At 42.5% G+C, this 21,711-nt stretch overlaps 1 protein-coding gene and 1 long non-coding RNA gene across 5 annotated transcripts in view; one reads left to right on the forward strand and one right to left on the reverse strand.

The window, feature by feature from the left end:
• neo1a (neogenin 1a) overlaps window positions 1-21,711 on the forward strand; it is a 156,233-nt gene that overhangs the window by 73,151 nt on the left and 61,371 nt on the right. For all 4 annotated transcript variants that reach the window (XM_085459301.1, XM_085459317.1, XM_085459326.1 and 1 more), the window contains exons 3-4: window positions 11,664-11,939; window positions 13,297-13,447. In XM_085459301.1, the coding sequence (XP_085315427.1) occupies window positions 11,664-11,939; window positions 13,297-13,447 (427 nt within the window). The remainder of the gene's footprint in view (window positions 1-11,663; window positions 11,940-13,296; window positions 13,448-21,711) is intronic.
• The window catches only part of LOC146719043 (uncharacterized), a 79,901-nt gene continuing 60,201 nt past the window's right edge, over window positions 2,012-21,711 (reverse strand). The window contains exons 2-4 of the long non-coding RNA XR_014920879.1: window positions 15,832-15,957; window positions 2,208-2,320; window positions 2,012-2,095 (exon numbers count right to left, since the gene is read on the reverse strand). This is a non-coding gene — a long non-coding RNA (uncharacterized LOC146719043). The remainder of the gene's footprint in view (window positions 2,096-2,207; window positions 2,321-15,831; window positions 15,958-21,711) is intronic.

A 21,711-nucleotide genomic window follows, 5' to 3' on the forward strand; every position in this document is an offset into this window, starting at 1 on the left:
TTTGAAAGGCAATTCCCTTTAAGTTAAGGAGTGAAGCTGTCTGCAGCACGTTTCGTGCTGTAATAGCAACTCACTTCTAATCCTAGTTATGCAGGAAACATTTTTTGTTCTACCTTAGCTTCATTGGGGTATAATTTGAAGCAGACACCCACACATGGAGTTTTAAATGAGTACTAAATCATGCTGAAGAATAAGTTAGCTGTGTGCTTGTATGTGGTGGTTGGCACATTTACATTTACTTCCCTCAGATCAGTGGAAATGATGAGAGCTTTGTAGAAAATTGTCATCATTTCTTGAACATAAACTACAAGCTAACAAAAAGCCATGTCATTAGTAACTGTAGTGATGCTTGATTGCACAAAAATGACTACTGCACTACTAAAGTCCTAGTTTTTCTTGTGTTTACAATGGCCTTCCTTTGCTCCATTGCCCCCCAAAACAAACACACACACACACACACACACACACTCCATCATTTCTACTGAGCAAGACGCTCAATTTTCACCCGACCCCATCCTCCATCCATCTCATTTCCCTGCTAGCTGCACTTGCAGAGCTGGAGCATAAACAAAGCAACAGGGCTGCTGATAGCATCTGCATATGTGCCGGCAACATCCCCAGATAAGAACCAGCAGCAGCATGCCCCCTCTCTAGCAAACAATAGAGCTCCTACTGAAATGTGTGGTAGGAGAATGGAGAGGAAAAAGAGGAGGGGTGATAGGAGTGGGTGGAGGTGAATCTGAGTGTAATGGAGGGAGTGGGAAAGAGACAGCGCAGTGGCAGAGAAGAGTCTGAAGGAGAGAGCTGAATGTGGAGAAGCTCTCCGTGTGCCCATCGAGAGCCGGACAAGGGTGTGTTTACTCGGTTTATCTGGATGGCCTGTCAAGCTACGGGAGGGTGGAGGGGCTCTTCATTCCAGTGGAGGGGTTGGGCGTTGCTCGAGGCCTTAAGGAAATAAGCACTTGAAGAAAGATGTGAGGGCAGGCCAGCGGTAGCCGCTCTTTGTTCCTCACGTGTTGGGCTTGATTGACAACTCCTTTATAATCCCACAGGTGACTCCTCTGACATTGGAGGCCGCTCTGTGGAGCTTCTCTCTGCAGCCTGTCTTACCTGCCACCCCCCTCCACCCGCTTTCCCCTGATAAGGAAGCCAGGGGAAAGCAGGGAGGTTAGACGGGAAGCGCAAAGGGATTTATGGTTGTAGTGCCAACACATTTATCTGTGCTTGGGTAATGGGAGCATCCGCTCCTATGGCAACGACCTCTGCAGAAGGTCAACCCCAAAATGGGCTGACAATGAGCTAAACTCCCAGTAAAAAAGCAAGACACCTTAACATGATTAAAGGGCCTAATGCAATCTGTATTGTTTTGGCTACAACTCAATTATCTTTAATGAAAGAGAGCTTTTCCACTAGAAACAACATTCAGAAGCTCTGTTTAAGAAACCCCCTCCCCCACATGTTTCTGTAGTTGGCTAGGGGGAGTTTGTGCCCTACCAGATAGCAGATAGTGGCATCCCCCTGAAAGCCCCAACCATTGTCCCCAGAGGGTAAGTCATCAGACGAGCCACGCTTGAGAGACCATACCTGAACACGAGGAAATTGCGCACAGGAGGCAGAAAGGTGACCGTTCACACACACGTACAACTCATCCAGCAGCACAGAAAATAGTGTTAAATATGATCTTTCAAATTATAATCAGCAGGCATTTGCATGAGTCAGCCATTCTCAATCCAAAAAATACAAGCGTGAACCCGGTCCCATTATCTTACGTGGTGTAATTTGCTGCTTTTGATTGCCCGTGTCACAGAAAACAGATCATAAGAGGGTTTCACTGTTGGTCAGACACAATAAGCAATTTAATAACAATGTACTGAACAAAGGAAAAATGTCTCTGAATTTAGAGTTATTCTGCAGATTAATCAGTAATGAAAATAATCATTAGTCACTGCACTGGGTTATAGTTACTCATTAACTTTAAAAAAAACAAACAAAAAAAAACAACCTTTTTGTAGATGAGACGGTGTTTTGCAGACCTGCAACAAAAACTGACAAATGACCCCTGCTGGCTGGGGTGCAGTTAATGGTTGAATGGCTCCTGTGAAGAGTGGAGAGGCTCACATTAGAGGTATGATGAAGCCAGCCGGGTTAACATTTATGTGTTTAGCTGTTTAATATTTCAAGGTTGTTGAAACGGGAGCTTTACCCACCTCTCGAAATTCCTCCTGAAGTGTTCCACCTAAACATCAGCCACTCCAGCTGCCAGTGAGGGGAGGGTTGTGTGCCTGCCCGTCTGCAGGTGCTGTGGGAAGCTGTGAGTCAACTGGAGGAGGACAGAATGGCACAGTTAGTATTGATACTGCTGCAAATAAGTATTTAGTCTTTTTCTTGTTTCTCTTTTTATTGTGACAACCCTCGTTCACTCAGAGGCTTATACTGTGAACACGTCCTTTTGAAAACAGGGGATTGGGTAGATATTTCAGTATGTGTTATGCTGTTACATTATGTAAACAGCACTGATAAAACTAACTGCTTTGCGAGATTTGACATACATGCACATACAAATGGGTTTAATTTTAAAGCAACAGTCTTGAATTTAACTCTACTTTTTTTTTTCTTCAAGTACATCTCATCCCTCTAACTAATGTATTGTTCCTATGGCAACTGACCTAGCCCTGTCATGCATCCGTCTCCATCCATCACCATCAGGGAGGCTCCTCGTAGCCCCGCTGTCTCTTCCCCACATCAGGCTATCAGAAGCTGTCAGAGTGCCAACTGTACCAGCAGCCTCATCCCGATGTGTCATTATTCATGTAGACACAATTGAGTGTGTGTATTTTCATTGTAGGCAGGTCTTTTATGTTTTTTTTCCTCCCTCTGTCTTTCACAAGCATGCGCAAGTAGAAATGAAAGCCGGAAATCAAACTTGTCACAGTGGTAGCAAGCATCCTGATCGAGACAGAGAGACGGGTTACTGACATTTATTTTGCAGCGACTGTCCTCTAAAGTGCATGCTATATTGTGTGTTACCAAGAGCGTAGTAGTAAAAAAAAAAAGAAAAGAAATAGTCCCCGTTACGAGTGAGAGTTGTCACAACTAGGTTCTGCAGCTGCGCCGCGGGGCCAATCTGCTGCTTGTCATAAATGTTTAGAAAGCTGTTCTTTACTCAAAATCTGGTCTTCATCCAGCGCGGTACCAGTTCCAAATGCCCCTCCCCTAGCTAAGAGCTGTTTAGCCTTGCTGAGTTAGCTTAACATACATAAGGAAGTTGGGAGGATCAGTGTCCCGAATACACCAGCACTACACATATAGGCGTCTGTTTTCATTCTTGTTTGCAACAATAAAACTATGCATCTATTTCGCGACTGCCTTCTGCTGTGCCATATTTCAAATATAACAACAGGCTGATGCGTCTTTCCTGGGTACCAGCTGCCTAATGTTTTCACTGTACTACTCTGTTCAAGCTGTGGCTGGATGCAAGGTCAGGAAATGCTTGTTCTGTCATCTTTACACAGCTCAAAAGATAAAATAAGGACCCCAGTCTGAGGCTGACTTTTGTGGCACACCACCCACACACCCGTCTTCTGTCTGCTCCTCTGATGTGTGTACACAACACAAGCTTTTCTCTGTGTATGCACTTGCGGTTACCATTGTACTGCACACATTATGTAGTTTAGAAGTACTGATTTATTGTTAGGTTTTTTCCACTGATGAGCTCATTGTTTGTTACATGTTTCCAACTGTCTCATTGGAGTAAGCAGTTTGAATTTTTGTTTTAGTTCAGTTGTTAACCAATGTCATCGTTAGCCATGTGTTCTAACTGGTAGCTGTTTGGATGAAAATTTAACAAAGATTAAAAAAATAAAAAAGCCAGTCTATTTATTGCACTGTATCACATCATTGTCACTCCACCCTGTTGATGAAAAAGACGAGCATGTTGCGATGACACAGCCAGACGTTCACGTTTCATCATTTCCTCAGCATGCCATGCTCGTGTCTGGCTTTATACGCGATGGATAATCCCAGTAACTTTTGTGTTAGCTTCCAGTACACGTTCGTTAATTAATTCTGTTTGCATTCTTGTCAATCTCGCCGAGGCCTCCCACCTCTCACCCCCTGATGGGATGAAAGTTGTTACCTTTTACTGCCTAGCGGGTAAAGAGCGCGAGCAAACATCTCCCAGAATTTGTGATTCCAAAACGTCTATTTGCTTAGCAGATCGGACGCATTTAAATGTACAAGTTTGCATGCATTTTTAAGTAGGACAACCGCAGTGGCTGTGCAGCCGTAATATCTTCCCCTATGTGGGCCATGCAAACTTTGTAATTAAACATCAAGGTTTTCTTTGAAAAACCAGCTTGATTCTTGACCACTTCTGATATTAAATCTAAAAAAGCCCAAACTAACTCCCTCTTGGCACGGCATTATAAAGAATTCATGTTGTGCTTTTCATGCATGCAGAGCCACTTAAGGATACAGGCAAAGCACCACCCCTCAACGTTTAATTTCATCACGATCTAGGCTGCATTAGTGCGAGAAAGAAATATTTTTCTTGTACAATAAATGTTGAAGTGCCTTTATGAAGAGTGATGGTGGGTTGGCGGGAGAGGGTGGTGGGGGTAGCGTTGTGGTTTTATTGTTTGGAGGGAATGTCTTTGAGTGTTTGAGTGGGTTCTGCAATACAATCCAATTAAAGTTTGATAACAGATAGAGCAAAGAAGAAATATAAACGCCTCTCTCTAAGAGCAGTTATCCTTGTTATTGTTTGCTTATGGGCGTCCATGGTGCTGTCTGAGCTTATTCATATACAGAATACATTAATGTATTAATGCACTATTATTAGGGGGTGGAAGGATTTTGTGTGCTAGATCCTGTGGAGAATCTTGGGGAAAGTGTTGTTTTTTTTACTTCTTATTTTGTTTGTTCAGGTTTTTTTTTTTCTTTTCTGTTTTTAAGAAACCCAGAAGGAGTTGGTCCACTGGTAGGTTAAATATAAACCCTAAAATTAGATGCATGACACTTTGATCGGATGTAGAATATTATAATGGGACTCGTGGCTGCTAAAAAAATAAGTCTAGTTTTTAAAGTTTTTAGAGTTTTAGTAGCATACGAGACAGTCTTGATTAAAATAGCATCTACAACAAATGAACAATATCTGAAAGTCATGTTCTTAAGAAATGGGGGGGGGAATCCAGCAAAGACCTGACCTGAGAAATGCCTCTGCCTCTTCAGTTGATCCCGTTGAGCTACTGAACACTCGGTCTTAGTGGATACCTTTCCACTGAGATCATTTCTCATTTGAAGGTTGGTTGTTAAGAAGCTATTCTTAAGGAAAGGAAACGGGGAGAAAAAATGGAGGCATGCCAAAGTAAACAAAGAACAAGACTGAAAGTCAGTGGCTATAGTTCTTATGGCGTGAACAATCCAAATTTGAAGTTTTTGATTTAAATTGGCATCAAAATGTACAGAGGAGGTCAGCAGAGAAGTACAAAAGTGAGTGTCTGCAGCCATCTGTAAAAAATGGTCAAGGTTGCAAAAGAAGAGCTCTGAACGTCCTTCAAAAATCCTGGAGAACTATTCCTGAAGGCTGTTTAGAGAAATTACAAGAAAGCTGAGTAAGAGAGTTCAGGCTGTGTTGAACTATAAAGGTGAACATGCCAAATACTGGCTTTTAAGCTTGCTGGAATTGTTCAGACTCTACTTTTGCATCATATACTGCATTTCCATCTATGTGCTGCAAATGTTTCCCACTCTCCTAGAAAAAGATAAAGAAATGTGGGGGCGTTCAAGACCTTTGCACAGAATTGCACTAAAGAGCTCAGGTCTGCATGATAAACCAGTGATTTACAAATCCTCTGAATATATATTGAGTTTGACTTTGTGTTTGACAGATATATATATATATATATATATATATATATATATATATATATATATAGTGCACAGTGTGAATTAATTCTGCTCTTAAGACTGTATGTGGGCTAAATGGCTTGATTTGATGTAATGGAGGAAGCCCTTAGTAAAATATTCTTGCCTGAAGCTTGGAAACCTTCAATTAGAAAAATTAATTATCACTTACGCTGCAGCTTTAAAGGGAGCATGAGCAGAAAGAGACGCTGAACTGAACAAAGCAAACCTGATATTGTTCATGGAGATTTAATACCAAGGAATTACATTCAGACCTTCTCCTCACAGTCACTCGCAGCAGAAATGACTGTGTTTTTTGGACTACTTGATTACCCTGCCACTCCTGCATTCACCTGACATCTTCGATTTACGTTTCCATTAATTGGATGTCTTCACATTCTGTCTAATTTACTCTTCAGCTGGCGTCAGATCTGTCACTTCACTGAAAGCGGTGGGGGTTTTGTTTTTGTTTTTATTTTTTTTTAGGCTCGGCAAATTTGATTTGGCCCCGTCTCATCTTTTGAATTTCATAAAAAAACACCAAGAATAGAAATTGCGGTTGTTTGTGTTTGTGTACTTGGGTTGCAAAACCGAAAGAGACATGTTGATAATGGAGGACAAAAAGGATGTTATTATTGCGCCCTTTGCATGGTCAGACACACTCACGCACATTTGTAACAGTCGGTGCATTCTAGGAATTATTCTGACACAACGGGTTTTAATTTACGTCTCTAGTGTATCCACTTTCCTAAATCCTGACTTGTGGGCCTCAGTTTCACGTATTGATTTCTCCACATTTCCCAGAATGACTTTCAGCAGTCTCCAACGAATGGCAGTGAACTTGTTGAATTCAGAAAGGGAGAAAGAAGTAGTGGAATGATGCCGTAGTCTACTCTTTGCTGTGATGAGAAGATGAGTTGTGTCTCTTTTGTTATATATTTCTTCCTCCTGTTCGTGGTTGCTACATTTAGAGAATTTCCTCTTTGCTTTTAAACTTTTTAAAGGTTTAGCTCATGGATGTGTACATTTAATATTACCTCTGGCTGCTGTCAATAATAGTACTATCCGAAACATTAAACAACAGCGTAGAATTTATATTAGGTTATATTTCAAAAACTGCATGCTCTTGGCTAGTGAGCTTGATCCAGTGTAGGATTGTCATTAAAAATCATACTCTGACACTAATCAGTGCTAAAAATTGCTATTGGATTAGATCATCATCTGCTACAGTATCAATACCAACGTGCCTTCTTTGCACACTCCATCTGACACAACTTCACACAGCACATAGCCTCTCCCATCACTAACACATGAACATGATGTTAACATTATTGAACAACTCTTTGTAGGTAATTTTGAGAGGCCAGCAAAGCTCCCTTTTAAACAACATTAAAGCCATACACATTAATGTTACCTGTTTTACTCATAGACAGCATAAAAGCTGGACAGAGCTGCCGGGACGTCACCCATTGGTTTGACAACTTGTCATTCACGAGTTGTTAGCCAATGAGCATAGCACTGATATTCCTCTGTTTTGAAACATACGTCCTACTTTGCAAATCTTGTTCATAATATGACCAAGATTTGCAAAATTCAGTATGATCTGGAATGAGTCACAGAGCCCATAAACTTAACAGGAAAGTGTTTAAAGAGGTCAAGTATGAAAACAGTTTTCTTATAGATTTCTATGGGACTGGAAGTCTTTTAGCAACCACAGCTATCGACATCCAGTGGCCTTCTGATAGAATGTGGCTTTTAGCATGGTCTTCATATTTCTATCCTGGAAGTTATGTCAACCTTTCAGATTGTCTCTGATTTAATTATTAGTGAGTATCTGATATTAGCCATCTGTTAGGGTCTTATTGGGGATATGGCTAGTGGACGTTGGATAATAATAAACCAATAACATAAATTTTAGAGTTAGGTAGCAGACAATATCATACTACTATTCTAATCTTAATTTTCTTGTTTTATTTTTTGGCTGTGCTGGTATCATTCATATAAAAAATGGAGTATTTTCCTGGATTTGAAAGTTTGAAATTCTAGTATTATGCCCACCCCACACTGGTGTCTCAGAGTTGAGCTGATTGCAACATGAAGCTAGTTAAGCTTGTAAGCGTAACTTGTCTGGCGTAGCTATCATATCTTTGTGTTTGTGTCCTGAGTCTTACTGTCCTGGTCTTATGTTTAGCCGTAGCAAGTGGAGAAATTGTTGTTATATGTATCAATAAATTACATCGTGTTAGAATATATTGTTGTTTTATTGCCCTGTCATTAGTCTAATGACATCATTATTATGCTAATTGAAAGTGAAGAAGTAAAGGTTGCACTGTGAAAAATCCCTCTGCTAGTTACCCGTTTAGACTATGTAATTATGCTAGATCCTGTCTTTTCGGTAACCTTTGGTGTTTCTGTGGGCTTAAAAATATGAGCTCCCTCCAAAGCATAAACCATGTGACTTGATTTTTTTACATTCCATATTTTCTCCATGGAAAATTAGGTATTTCATGTTAGCAATCCAAACTCAGCATCTGGCCACGACGCATAAGGAGACATTTCCCCCCGGGCCCTGGCACAAAATGTAAGCCAGTTTCAGTTTTCGCCAATTACCGTAACTGACACTGCTTGAAAATATGTAACATCAAACACAGCTATGTTTTTGATCCAAGGTGAAAGACAGCCATTCTGCAGTCAGTCACTAATTCGCTTGAATCTCAAGGGAGATCCTTAAAGCCTTCTGTGAATTCTATTAAGCTGCTCATTATTATTCTATACCTTATTTTAATTAAGAATAGTGAGAACCCAACAGTGTGATTTAAGGGTACGCCTGTGTATGCGTGTACATAATTGCGCTTGGTTTTTCTCTGAGGTGGGGCAGGCAGTCGTTATGCTCATTCGTTGTGGCGCACTAGTTTTCGGCTAATCTCCATCCAGTGAGGGACGTGTTCTTTCATTAGCATTCTGATTATTATCAGCTCTACTGGTAGAGCCGAGCAGATAATGCAGGGTTTGATGAATCTAGCTAACCACCTTCCACAAAGGAGGCATTTGGTGCAAGTGCTGGGTGTATGAAAATGTTTTTGGGAGGATCAATGAGATCAGAGGAGGCACATTTTGCTCCGTTTAAAATGAAGAATGAAACCGCTTTCTGTTAGAATAAACCCTCCAGTCTTTGGATTTTGGCCGCTGAAATACCATTGCTCTCCTGGACTCATTTGGCTCCATCACACTCCGATAATAAGTGCAGATTGGCAGCCCAGCACTTCAGTTCAATAGATGGTGCTGAGCAAGGCTCTGGAAAATGAAGCGTCCACCAAGTTGATTTAAATGGAGAATTGTGATTAATTAGAATCGATAGTGTTAGCATCGACACTCACCGCTTCCCATCTACAATGCCCCTTGCCTTGACCCACACTTAATGTGCTTATGTACACTTTAGCACCTAACACGCAAGCATAAGCACGCGCATACATATTCATGTCATCGTAAGCAGTCCACTTCATTATAACTGGCTGTTACACAACGGCTGTCATGCTCTTGTGAGTTAGGCTCCCCACATACACCCACTCTCACACAAACACACACCCAGAAACGCACTCCCTGAAGACACGGCAAGCTGATGAACAGCCTGCGGAGATGTGATGAGGCAAGAGGAACAAAGGATTAGTCGATTGAGAGCTGGAGACTGACTAACTGCAGACCGAGTCAGAAAGTGCTCACTACAGTCTGAACTGAAGTTGTACAGACACAATGTTCTCCCCCTGCCCTGCATGTCTGCAGATGACTTGTGGAGCCCTCTGCCGTGTCTTCCTTGGCCCACAGTGTAAAGGCTTAAGCTTTTCCACTAAGTCTCTAGTCACTTTTTAGACCTCAGATGCATTAAGTGAGGGTCATTCTCATCTTTAGAAATGTCATGGGCTAAAGGATTTACTTACTATCTGGAGAGCACTGTATAAAGTTAAAGGCTGTCTGGTATTTCTATTAATTAATAAATTTTTTGGTCTTTATCAGATAAGCACATTGAGGCCACAGCACACGGTTTGGCCTGATGTCATTGTGCACATGTCCATTTGCAGAAAGTAAGATTAGAATTATTAGGGGTGTAAATGTGTCTTAAATATATTTTAAGACACACACTAACTCATAAACCATTGCTTTTCTCCTCACTATTATATATAATTTTTATCCCTTTAATCTATCAGTCCAGTGTTTTGTTTTGTTTTTCAATAAGTGTAACCCATGATTATCAATCATCATGCAGTTAATGAGCTTATTTTTTCCCTCTTAATACATTTTAGTTTCTGTTTACCTCTACTTAACATTTTTTTGAAAGAACAACAAAAAAAATGTGGAGGAGACATCGTTAGGCCCCGACTGAGGGGTCATTTTTGACCTCTAGATAGATATCTGATGATCGAAGGCGCCCTTTCAGTTGTGGCTTGTCTTGAGCAGCACCAAGCAGTGAGTAAGTCTGAGCTTGTAGGGAGGGGCGAAAGTATCTTTTAATCCCTCAATAAGTCAGCTCATTATTTTTTTCCTACCCTGCCATGATTATATATTAAGTGATTGGCAGCTCAGTTACAAAAATATCAGCTAAGCCAATATTAACCGAACTGTGCTGAGATATACTCAGAGAAGCTGTGCACGTCGGCCCAGGCCGGGAGGGGAGTCTGTCACTGTTGGGCCCTTATCTTAAAGTGTGATTTACCCTGGAGCCATTCCTGGCAGGGGATTTGAGGAGATGTCTGTAGGTGAGGACGGGGCGGACGCCAAGTCATCGCTTAGCAAGTCTTCAGCGGAGTTACAGCAGCTAAACTTGCTCTCATAAACAGAAAAACAGACACTCAAACAAGACTCTTTGTTTCATCTGCACAAATTTCCAAGGAGACGATCACAGTTGGCCCAAAACCTCGAGAGGCCCTCCATGATAATAACACAGCATGTTGCACTTTTCATTGGAGATGGAGTGGCCTTCTTACTTTGGAAAACAACAAACTCTTCCCTCTGCCTCACTAATAAACCCAAGAATAACATTTGCAGTTTACACATTGTAAGTTCTTTTTAATTGAAGTCATTGTGCGCGATTGTTTCGGAAGCGGCCCGGGAGTGTTGGTTTCAGATCAATGACTACAAACCCAGGAAATAATTATTTTGCATCAAGATGAAAGTCGGGCTACAGCAGCGCAAACAGCCTGTGGATCCAGCTTTTTTTTTTTTTAAATTAGTGCCGTGTGTCTCCTGCTCTGCGTGGCAAATTAACATCCACCATCAAGGATAAACGATTGTACGACACGGGTGTGCAGGAGAAGGGTGGTGGTTTGTTTGTCTGTTTGCAAGAGGTCGGGACAGGTGGGTGCTGAAGATTTTGGCCTGTTTCGCTCCTAAGAATATAACCAGAAATTGGATGGATGTGCAAGAGAACGCTTCCAATATTTTTCAATTCTAAAGATGAGACGAAATATGCAGCTTCAAAGTCAAAGTTCAAAACCGATATACCACATTCTTTTTTATAGCTTCATTAGCTGCTGTGGTAATCAATTTGCCTTTCCAATCTGCCTTAGCAAAAATTTACATCCAAATGCAGCTTAAAGTTAAATTTAATGAAATGAAACAGTCAAATTTGTCAGCATGCCTTTGCTTTCATGTTTACTAAAAACCTGAAGCCCTGCTTTTTTCATTCAGGTTTCATAAACCCCTTAAACTGCTACCATAAAATTTTGCTATGAGTGTTCCTCATCTGCCTTATCGCTGTCTTGCAGGGATGCCCAGGTTTGCCAACCAACCGTTGCCAGCCACTGCGCGACTTGGGGACAGTCAGGTGATGGCATGTGAGGTCAACTCGGATCTGGTGGCCTTCATCCGGTGGGAGAAAGACCGACAGCCCCTGGAGCTGAGTACCAGGTTGATCCAGCTACCGAGTGGAGCCCTGGTTATAAGCAATGCCTCGGAGACGGACGCTGGCACGTACCGCTGCCTTGTGGAAAACGTTGGCTCTTCCAAGTTGAGTGATGAGGCCGAGCTCCAAACTGTACCAGGTAATTTGAGAGAACACCAGGTGAAATGTTGTCCATTATGAATCTACATCTGTTACTATAGGAACTTCTCGCTGTAAACTCAGTTATGCAATATAATGAATACACTAGTGTTGTTTTCTAATATTAAAATATTTTACCCTGCTTGTCATCAGTTGTCACCTGTTAAAACGTCACCACATCTTTAGAGCTTTTAGACCCTCGTAGGTCCTCTTGTGAGGTAAATTGAAATTTGTATATAGTCCAGTGCATCATTTAATTACAGCAGTACATTGAGTTCTCTCTCGGTTGCTCATTACCTTTAGTGTGAAGAGACCCGGCTACCTGTGGTGAGAGATTTTTGAATGCTAGCAGGAGCGGTAAAATTCCCACTGGGGTTATCAGTGACGCAACAGTAACTCAGCTGCAGCTCAAAAGGAACCCGAATTCCATTGTGGCAGGGTCTTGTCTCACCCCCCTGGAAGTTTTATTTACTAAGTTGTTAAGCACCAGGCTCCTGCCAGCACAGGGAAGATATTAGAGGCTGTAAATCAGACTTCAACAAGGCCCCAGTGGGGGTCTTCATCTCTGTTTGCCTCCTTTACAGATGTGTGGTAGAGTGGCAGGAAGTTGGAGCCACACAAAGGGGAAGATTTTAAAGCTTTGTGACGAAATGGAAATACATTTTTGCGTGGACACCATCAGATATTGGAGGGACATGAATAAATGTATTAGGTGTAGTTATTATCATGTGTAGTTGTGTCTTTTTTTTGTTTTCTTGTGAAGGCACAACCAAATACAGTTCTGGTATTTTCGCCGTGAATCGCTGAGTGGGAGTTTCACACATTCCTGTGAACTCGCAGCAGTTCATTATTAAAAAAATAAGAAGTCTGGCTGACCATGACCCTCGTGGTTATTACTCGATGCTATTCCAGCATTAAGTTGCAGCTGGAATCATACACAGCAGTTTGAACTCATACACAGCTTTATCTGTGCTAGATATCATTATCATTATTCAGTCTGACTCTTTGTGGCTTGAGTGTCAGGCTGTCAGTCAGTCTTAAGTGTAAGATGGATGGACATGGAGGTTAGCTTACTCAACCCTAGCCTTAACCTCAGCCTTAACGGTCACCCCCCCCCCGGTCAATTAAGAAACTGCAGGGGAAGCTGGAATTCCTGTTGCAGGCTGCAATTTACTGTTTGTTTGTCCTTTTTTTTCTGATCAATAAAACAAATAATACACTTGATAAGAGTTCAAGATGAAAGCGGCTTTGGAAAATAAAGACAATACCCACTCTTGAGTTTTTAATTCTTCCCAGAAATTCTTTGCTTAACCTCAGTCTTAACCCTGACCCCCTTTTTTTCCCCCTTCACATCTAAGAAACTGGCGAGGAGAGGAAGCTGGAATTCCTGGTGCAGCCTGTGTCTGTGACCAAGACGACTGATGCCAGCGTGCTGCTGCCCTGTGTGGCCACGGGTTACCCTGCACCACGCATCAGCTGGATGTTTGGAGACAAGCTGCTGGAAGAGAGGTACGTGTAGGGCAGCTCTGTGATCTATTGTTTGATGCATTTATCTATTCTGATTGAAAAAGCAGAGATTGTTAAACAAAAAAGAAAAAACAACAGGTTTGGATTATCACCTGAAAGTTGCCAGTAATTGGCGATAGTTACAGTAAAGCCACAAGCAGTTGTGCTCAGCTTCCCTGGGCTCTCGCACATTCCTAGGTTTATAAAAGCAGCAGAGTACTGTAATGTACTGCTCCTTTGTACCCGGTGCCTCTGGCCTCCAGAAGCTAAACTGTTAGTCCTGGCGCCTGCTCCCCAAGGTGTTAATGCCGTTCTGCCACAGCTACCCAGAGAGCCCCGGGGGGAGACCTGGACGTGCCAACGGAGCCACTTCATCTGGGAGAGCAGGCTGTGGGGTTGCCAGCTGAGGGGAAGTTCACAAATTAAGAGCCAAGACAGAGTGTCACAGTGCCTGTGCTCTCACTTCTCTGGCTCTCATTAGCTCAGGCAGTGCAGCTCAAATCCCTCAGAGAGAATTGCATTGGACATGTGAAGTTTGGTTCTCACCAATTAAGAAAGCACTTTGTTTACCTAACCCCTGTGTGCTGCTCCTGTGGAATAATAACTCTTCAACTCAACGTGGCTAAAATGTGGCTCATTCATCTAAATCTAGCTCAGAATGGATTTGGGCGTTCAGTGAAATTAAATGTAAGGTCGTCACATTGGTAATCGCGAGGCCCCGTTGCGGTGTGAACGAGAATATCATTAGACCTTCCAACCTCTGGTTCCAAGCATAGCTCCACACCTCAAGTTTTTAATGCCTGTGGAATTGTCTGAATGTTCTGACCTCCAAAGGGAGCTGGGTAAAAAGGTACTTATTAATCTACCTTCTATTAAATACAAGACAATATCCAGCTCGCATAGCCACCCCCCTAGGGTGTCTCCGTTGGTAATTAGCAAGCATAGTGAAAAAGCAGGGATGTCTGGGTCATATAGAAGAAGACCCCGATGCTCCTGCCTTCAGCGCAAAAAAAAATTGAGCGGTGAATACATCTCCAAGGTTGTTCCTTTGATTTTTTTTTTTTTCTTTTCATTAACGACGACATTGACAATTAAAAAGAATAGCAGTGGAATTTTCCCCTTTTTTCCTGTTGAGAGTCTCTTGTTCCTTCCAGGCATTACATGAAAGATAGAGGAGCTCCTGTCAATTAAAAATTGGTGTGGCATGTAGTGTAAGGGAGAGAGTAAGGGGAATCTGCAAAGAGTATCTAATTGGTCTTTGGTGCGCAACACAAACAGGGCCTTCAAAGCAGCAACGCTGGAGCTGTAGACATGAGATGAGAGTTGATGAAGACGTGTCAAAGCTACCAATCGAAAGCGGAGCAGCTCAGCGATGGTGGGGAGTATCGCTGCCGATCCTTCAGCTCGGTCACATCTCTTGTTTTCTTTTTCTCTACGTCTGAATTCACAATGGCTTACAGCCACTATTATCCCGAGCAACAAATAACAAAGGTAACGCGATAAGAGTGCAAGATGAAAGAGGCTTTGGACAATGCAGACTCTTGAATTTCTAATTCTTCCCTGTAATTCTTTGCTAGTCCTTCCACTTTCTGCCCGACTTCACTGAAGTTCTTTAAGATACTTTGAAAGACGCAGAGGAAATCTTCAAAAGTCTTTTCACAATGTGCTGCATAAAGGATTTCTGCCATAAGTAGGATTTCTGTCTTAGGTCTTTGAAGAGTCTCATTAGCATGTTATTCATAACCTGTCAGGAGACATTTCATTGGGATCACTTGCCCGTATTGGCATGTAGGCCTTACTGGCTGTTTAAAAATGTCTCTATGTTGACAGACAAGGACAGAGCAGAGGGCTGAAACTAAACAGGTGGTTGCCCCACTCTCAGTCGATCAGTAGCTGATTTCTCTTTGTTGTGTCCGGCTCACGGGGCCACTGTGTCAGATCTGGGAATAATATTCATAGATTCTTCTTGTGACCAAGAAAAAGCGTGTTGGATCTCGGTCAGTCACAGTCTGCAGTCTTTTACAAATCTGTAAGCGATAGAAGAGAATGACCTAACCTAACTACCGACACCACCACCACCCTTTTGTCATGAGTGAAAATTAAGTCCTGGACCTGTTGATTGTGGCTCACCTGGGACAGAAACTTGTCCTCTCCTGCATGTGTCTGAGTGTGATTATAAAGAATCATGCGGTGAGATGCTGCCTCACTTCACACAGGACAAAATGATCCCTTTTTACGTGTGAAGCTCTTGTTTGTTTGATCAACTCATTAAATGATTTATGTTGTTTTTTGCAACCCACCAACTTTTATTGGTAGACATATTTTTCTCTACTTGCAAAGTAATTTTTGGATAATATCTCCTTTGTTATATATAAACATACACTTACTGGACACTTGATTAGGTATGTCTTGCTTGTACTCCCTTTGATCCTCAGAGCTATCTTAATTCTTCATGGCACAGATTCAACAAAGAGCTGGAAACACTCCTCAGAGGAAGACGGGACAAAGACATGCTGTGGATGAGAGCCAGAGATTAATAATAACTAATAATTTTACACAGAGAGGTGTATAAACACAGAGTCACATAGTGTACGGCAAATTCTGACCCTACCATCTTAAAGTATTCTTTTGGATGGAGATCTGGTGACTTAAGTACAGGGAAGTCTCTCATGTTTGATATTATGTGAGCGTTGTAACAATGATGAGTTATCTTACTGGAAGCAGGAAATGGTACACTGTGGTCATGGTGAGCAACAATATTCAGGTAGTGCTCGGGGCTTTAAACAGTGCTCAGTTTGTACTAATGGGCCCAACATCATTACACCAGCAGCAGCCTGAATTCTTAATACAGGGCTGCAAGGATGGATCCAAACTTTCATGTTGTTCACACCAAATTCTGACCCAACCATCTGAATGTGGCAGCAGAAATCGAGACTCAGCGGACCAGCCAATGTTTCCAATCTTCTGTTGTTCAGTTTTGGTGAGCTAATATTAATCGTACTTTGTTTTCAGCTGACAGTAGTGGCTCACCATGTGATCTTCTAAACTGCTATAGCCCATCTGCTTCAAGATGCACTGTGCATGGTTCTTCTGCATACCTTGGTCATAACGAGAAGTTATTTCAGTTACTATTGTCTTCCTGTCAATTTGTAAGCATTCTGGCCGTTTCCCTCTGACCACTAGAGACAGTTGTGTAGGAGAGCCCCAGTAGTTCAGCAGTTTCTCAAATACTCAGGCGAGCCCATCTAGCACCAACAACCTTGCCATGTTCAAAATCACTTAAATGATCTTTCTTTCCCATTCTGATGCTCATCTTGAACTTCAGCACGACTAAATGCATTAAGGTGCCGATTAGATGATCAGAAATGTGCACTTTCAAGATGCTGAACAGGTGTACATAACAAAGTGACCGCAAGTGTAGTTGTCTGTAGAAAAGCAGGGCCTATCTGTTCCGATGCTACGTTTTCCAATGCACTCAGTATCAATCATACGATGGATTATTCTGCTGTAACGCGCTGTGTGTGTGTATTCGCCGGCGTCCTGAATGTTGCCTCAATTCAATTTAGGCTCTGAGCAATTCTATTGCCAAGGACACCGGGCTCAACATTTATTTTGATTAATATCAGCAACAGCATATGTAGCACTTTAAGCTGTTCCTTCAACACACTGAAAATGCAGTCTTTGTAAATATGCCTTGTGTCATCCGTTATACAGAGAAACAGGCCTTTGGATCTCTCAGACATACTGGTCCTGATGACACTTATGAAAAGGACAGTCATCTTTTGTTCTCGGGAGTATCTCTGTCACCTAACAGAATTCCTCAGCAGTCAATAAAATGGATGAATTATGCATGTCGGCCAGCAACAGGGAATTGACTGAATATGTAAATCACCGCCCCCCTTTCCAAAGCCTCAAAGTCATCTGTCTCCTCGCCTCCTTGTGCTCCTGTGTTTGCTTAAATATTACTCTGTGTATTGCGTTTAGTTGTGCATGAAGACGGGAATTTAGCTCAGCATATTTGTTAGCTATCATATCGTTTCATGTATTTATAGCTGTCGCGTAAGACACCGTGTCACTGTTGTGCCCGCTTTTCAGCAGAATGACTTGTAGCGATGTGGAATCCAAACCACTAGTACCTTAATAATAATTTGAAGATTCACACCAAAGAATTGATTCCACGGCTCTTGAAAAGACGGCATGACCGAGCAAATGCCACTGCCATTTAAATCCCCACTCTTTCAGATGCAATCATAGATGATTGCCTCTTTTTTTCCTTTTTTTTTTTTAAAGTGAAGTCATAATGAAACTCAAAATTTGAACCTTCTTTGTTCATCACATCTTTTTTAATGTGTTTGCAGCGTTAAAACTCACACATTCAACCATTGTCGTTGTTTTGGGGGTTTTTTGGGAATTCCCACACCAATTTTCCATGTGCCATCATGAGCTTTGCAGGTTTTCAAACATTAAAGAGAAAAGACATTAAAATAAAAAACACAGGCAGTGAAACTGAACCAAAAAATTAGCCTAGCCTGATTTTCACTTGTTTCTTTCGTCACACCGGCAATTAGCGTGTCGTCCACCTAGCACTGAGGTCCTCCTCTTGCAGCGAATGATAGAGGTGTCAGTGATGTTTCGTGTGCATCTGGCTGACAGATATGATTACACAGACCACAGAACACAGTTTCTGCAGCCTAAGGAGGAAAAATGGAGAAACCTCTGTTGTCATCCGAGTGTCAGAATGTGAGTAATCTAATCATACGTAACTCTGTACAGCCCCTCCACCACAAAACCGTCTTCATAAAAGGGCTTTTACTGTGTTCATTACCGAGGTCATAGGTAAACGTTTCTGTTGTTTTCATCCCCCTCGAATATAAATGTAAATGTAGTTGCAAAACATCACTGCTAGCTACAGTACAGCAATGCAATACAGCAAATATGTACCTGATAAAGTGCATACATTAAAGCAGCATTCAAGATTCTTCTGGGTTTTCTCTTAGTCAGAAAACAAAACACATTAAGGAATTAAGATCAGTGTGAGTGTGAATGGAAAGTGTTCTGCTCCACATGTTTTCCCTCATTCAGAGAGGTTGGCATGCACGGTGGATATCCAGCACACCACGTACTCCCAGAGAGGCAGAAGGGTCCGTGTGCTTAGAATTCTGCATAGGAACTCAGATTTCTCCAGCATTGGTAAAATGATAGATGGCAGCAGCGGAGAGTGGGGTTAAGGTAATGGAGGGATTTTGCTGGCATGTGCAGGCTGAGAAAACAAGACAAACAACACAGGCTTTCTCTGAGTGGAGCAAGAGAAGTCTCTCTTTAGGCTGTCTCTCTCTGTCTCCAGCACATCTGTAGCTCTCCTAAAAGCATGCTTCCTGTCATAGCATTCATTTTTTTCTTTGCATCCTCATCACAATGTTGTTTTTCTTGCCAAGTAAAGATCCGTCAGTTGTTGGGCAGGGGCAGGATCCACAACCGGCTGCGTTTTTAGTCCTAAAAGGAATCTGCTTTTTTTGCGCACTGTGTAATTTACCTCATTAGTCAATGTAGGACTGAGAATATGGGGATTTATTCACTGATAGTGGAAACAGCTCACTTCCTCTCATTTGCTTTGCCTCTTCACCAGGTGTTATGTGGATATATGTCCCCCTGAGGCAGTACTGTGGCTTTGTAAATGTGACACAGCAAGGACCACACAGAGTTCAGGTGGCCTTGAGCACCTGGAGGAACACCAGCCATCCAAAAGTCTATTATGCGAGGCTTCATTGCAGTATGCACTAATCAAACCATCAGTTTATTCTTGGGGACCTTTTGTAGGGGGGGAAAGCAAATAAGGTAAGGAATGTGGGAGTTTTTTATTTTTTCCTCTCGAGGGTCCCGCAGCTTTCCGTTATGAACCAGAGGAAAACAAAAATGTTTTCATGACTGAGTCAGTTGAGAAACTTGAGCCTGTGCTGCTGGCACTAGGTTGTTTCTCATTAATCTTGCACATTAATTTTTAGTTATTTCTCCTTCAGTTTGTTTCTAAGGCTGGTCGGGCTTCCTTCTTTATCTTGTTTGTCTCTCCTGGTAGTTTCTTTAGCGTCATGTCTCATATTGGAGCAGGTATACATTAAAAAAACAGGGCGGTGGAGGGAGAAACCATTCCAACCCGCTGCCTGCCCTTTTCTCTAAGACGAGATCTGTTTTTGGCACACCTAGAACATGATTCAAATTCATGGAACTGTTATGATTTTATTCTGGTCAAAATGGGAGAAGTTCAATTTGCGTTCACTTTGAACCACAAAGCCTAGAAGAGCAGAGTGGTTTGGATTCATAGTGCACCACAGTGCAGAGAGCCAGAGAGTGAAAAGAACATGAGATCAAACTGAGAAAAACTTAGGAGTTTCCACTCTATCCATTAATAATGAATCCCCCCTTTTTTTCTATTCTTTGTTGTTGTTGTGACAGTTGTGACAAGATTCCACCCGTTTTCCCCTCATGCTGCAGATAGCATGACCCGTGCCCAACTACTGTCACAACACCACTGATTGCTCTGTGACAGCGGTACTGCTCTGCTTCCACCTGCACAGCTCTTCAGTGATGTGCAGCTTCCCCTCACCCAGGTGTACTGACCTTGCTGCCGGTGTGTGATACGGAAGGCTGAGCCACCAGTCACACATACCAAATGTGTCCACGTCCTTCTCTGAAGCCTCTGTGGCTGTCGCTGCCGTCAAAGCTGAATAGCAGAACGGGGGACAAGTTTATGTTAGAGGCCCATACGCATTGACGGACGTACTCAACAAGTTTTCTGGATGTTGGAACTGTTGGAAAGGAGCTGAGGGACGAAAGGGTTGTTGTGCTTTCCAGTAGTTTGAAACTGAAATAGGGTCTTGGGGTTGTGGTTACTCAGGAGGTCGAGCAGGTCATCTACTAATTGGAACGTTGGTGATTCGATCACAGTCTCCTCCAGTGTGCATGCCAAATATTCCAAGATATTAACCCCAAGTTGCTCTCCAGTGCATCCTTCGGCATATGATTGTTAGATAGAAAGCACTCACGTGTTGCACAAATTTTAGCCATATATGATGTCTTTGTATATGGTGTTGTTTCTGCTGGGACAAACAATGTGGAAAGTTGTAGTTGTCAGAAGGGGAGCTACTGTAGCATGAACGCTGGCACGAAATCTGAGAAGACAGCAAGCCTAATTAGCATCGCCGTTCAGAACACCGCCCTGTAGCCTTCGCTTTGCTTGGATTGTATGCATGCGTGCATCTGCCGTTTTTGTAACAAGAAGAAAAGTGACGGTGGGAAAACAGCGAGCCAGTTTAACATCTCTTTGTAGGTAAATCCAGTTTTAATTAGAGTCTCACTTACCGCCGAGGACCTTCAGCTTACTGCACGAGACATCCTTCACATTCTTCCAGCAGGCACCGCGTCTTAATTTAAACGACCACAAGTGGAGTGAGCTCCCTCACAACAGTTTGAGGTGTCTCCGGCTCATTCAGCTCAAGCCAATTTACTTTGTCTCCCTCCCTCATGGTCTCAGTAATGCATTCCTTGTTCAGCGGAGCACTTTAGCCACTGCAGTTAGAGCCGAGATTGACTCGCTCTAAACGGAATGAGAAATTGCGCGGTGGTTTGACGTGTACTGTATGTTCCTCTTTCAACTACAAGAGGAAGCTTTCAATGCCTTTTACGGAGCATGCGGCATTAAAGGCCAAGAGTCTGAAAAGCTGTCCTGGTGAGACTTAACTGCAGGAACGCTTGGTGCTACATGCGTCTTTCAGAGAAATTTTTCATTCAGCGGGTTTTTGACATGCAGAGCCTCGGAGCACAACCAGCCACACTCGCCCTCACGCGCAGAGAGGTAATCAATGTACAGCAGGACGTTTGGCATTTTCTGTTTTCCTTACTGCAGTCTCGGGACTAAAAGGAGAGGCAGCCGCCTTCTTTGTGTTTCCCCCACTTTCCCACCTTGAACACTGAGGCCATCCTCTGTCAAGCCTTCTGCTGAGTGTACTATTTTTGCACCTGTTTCTTTTTTATACAATCTGGCCCCGTGTGTTGTTTGTTCTTCTCAGATTGCAGCACTCTTGAGTTTCAGTATGGCTCTTTTGACCTGAGTACATATACCTGCTCCTGGATTGGATTAAAGAGCAAGCCTTACACTGCTCACATATCTAATGAGAGGTTGGTTACAGGAACTGTTAATGTGATTCCTCTAGAATTTTTTCCTAGAATATGTCAGCTAGTGTTGCCAACTCTGTGATAGGATAGCTGTGTAG

Source organism: Copadichromis virginalis, linkage group LG1 (assembly GCF_057382275.1).
Source record: "Copadichromis virginalis isolate Kocher_CV1m ecotype Utaka linkage group LG1, C_Virginalis_male_GT1.1, whole genome shotgun sequence".
Classification (NCBI taxonomy): Eukaryota; Metazoa; Chordata; class Actinopteri; order Cichliformes; family Cichlidae; genus Copadichromis; species Copadichromis virginalis.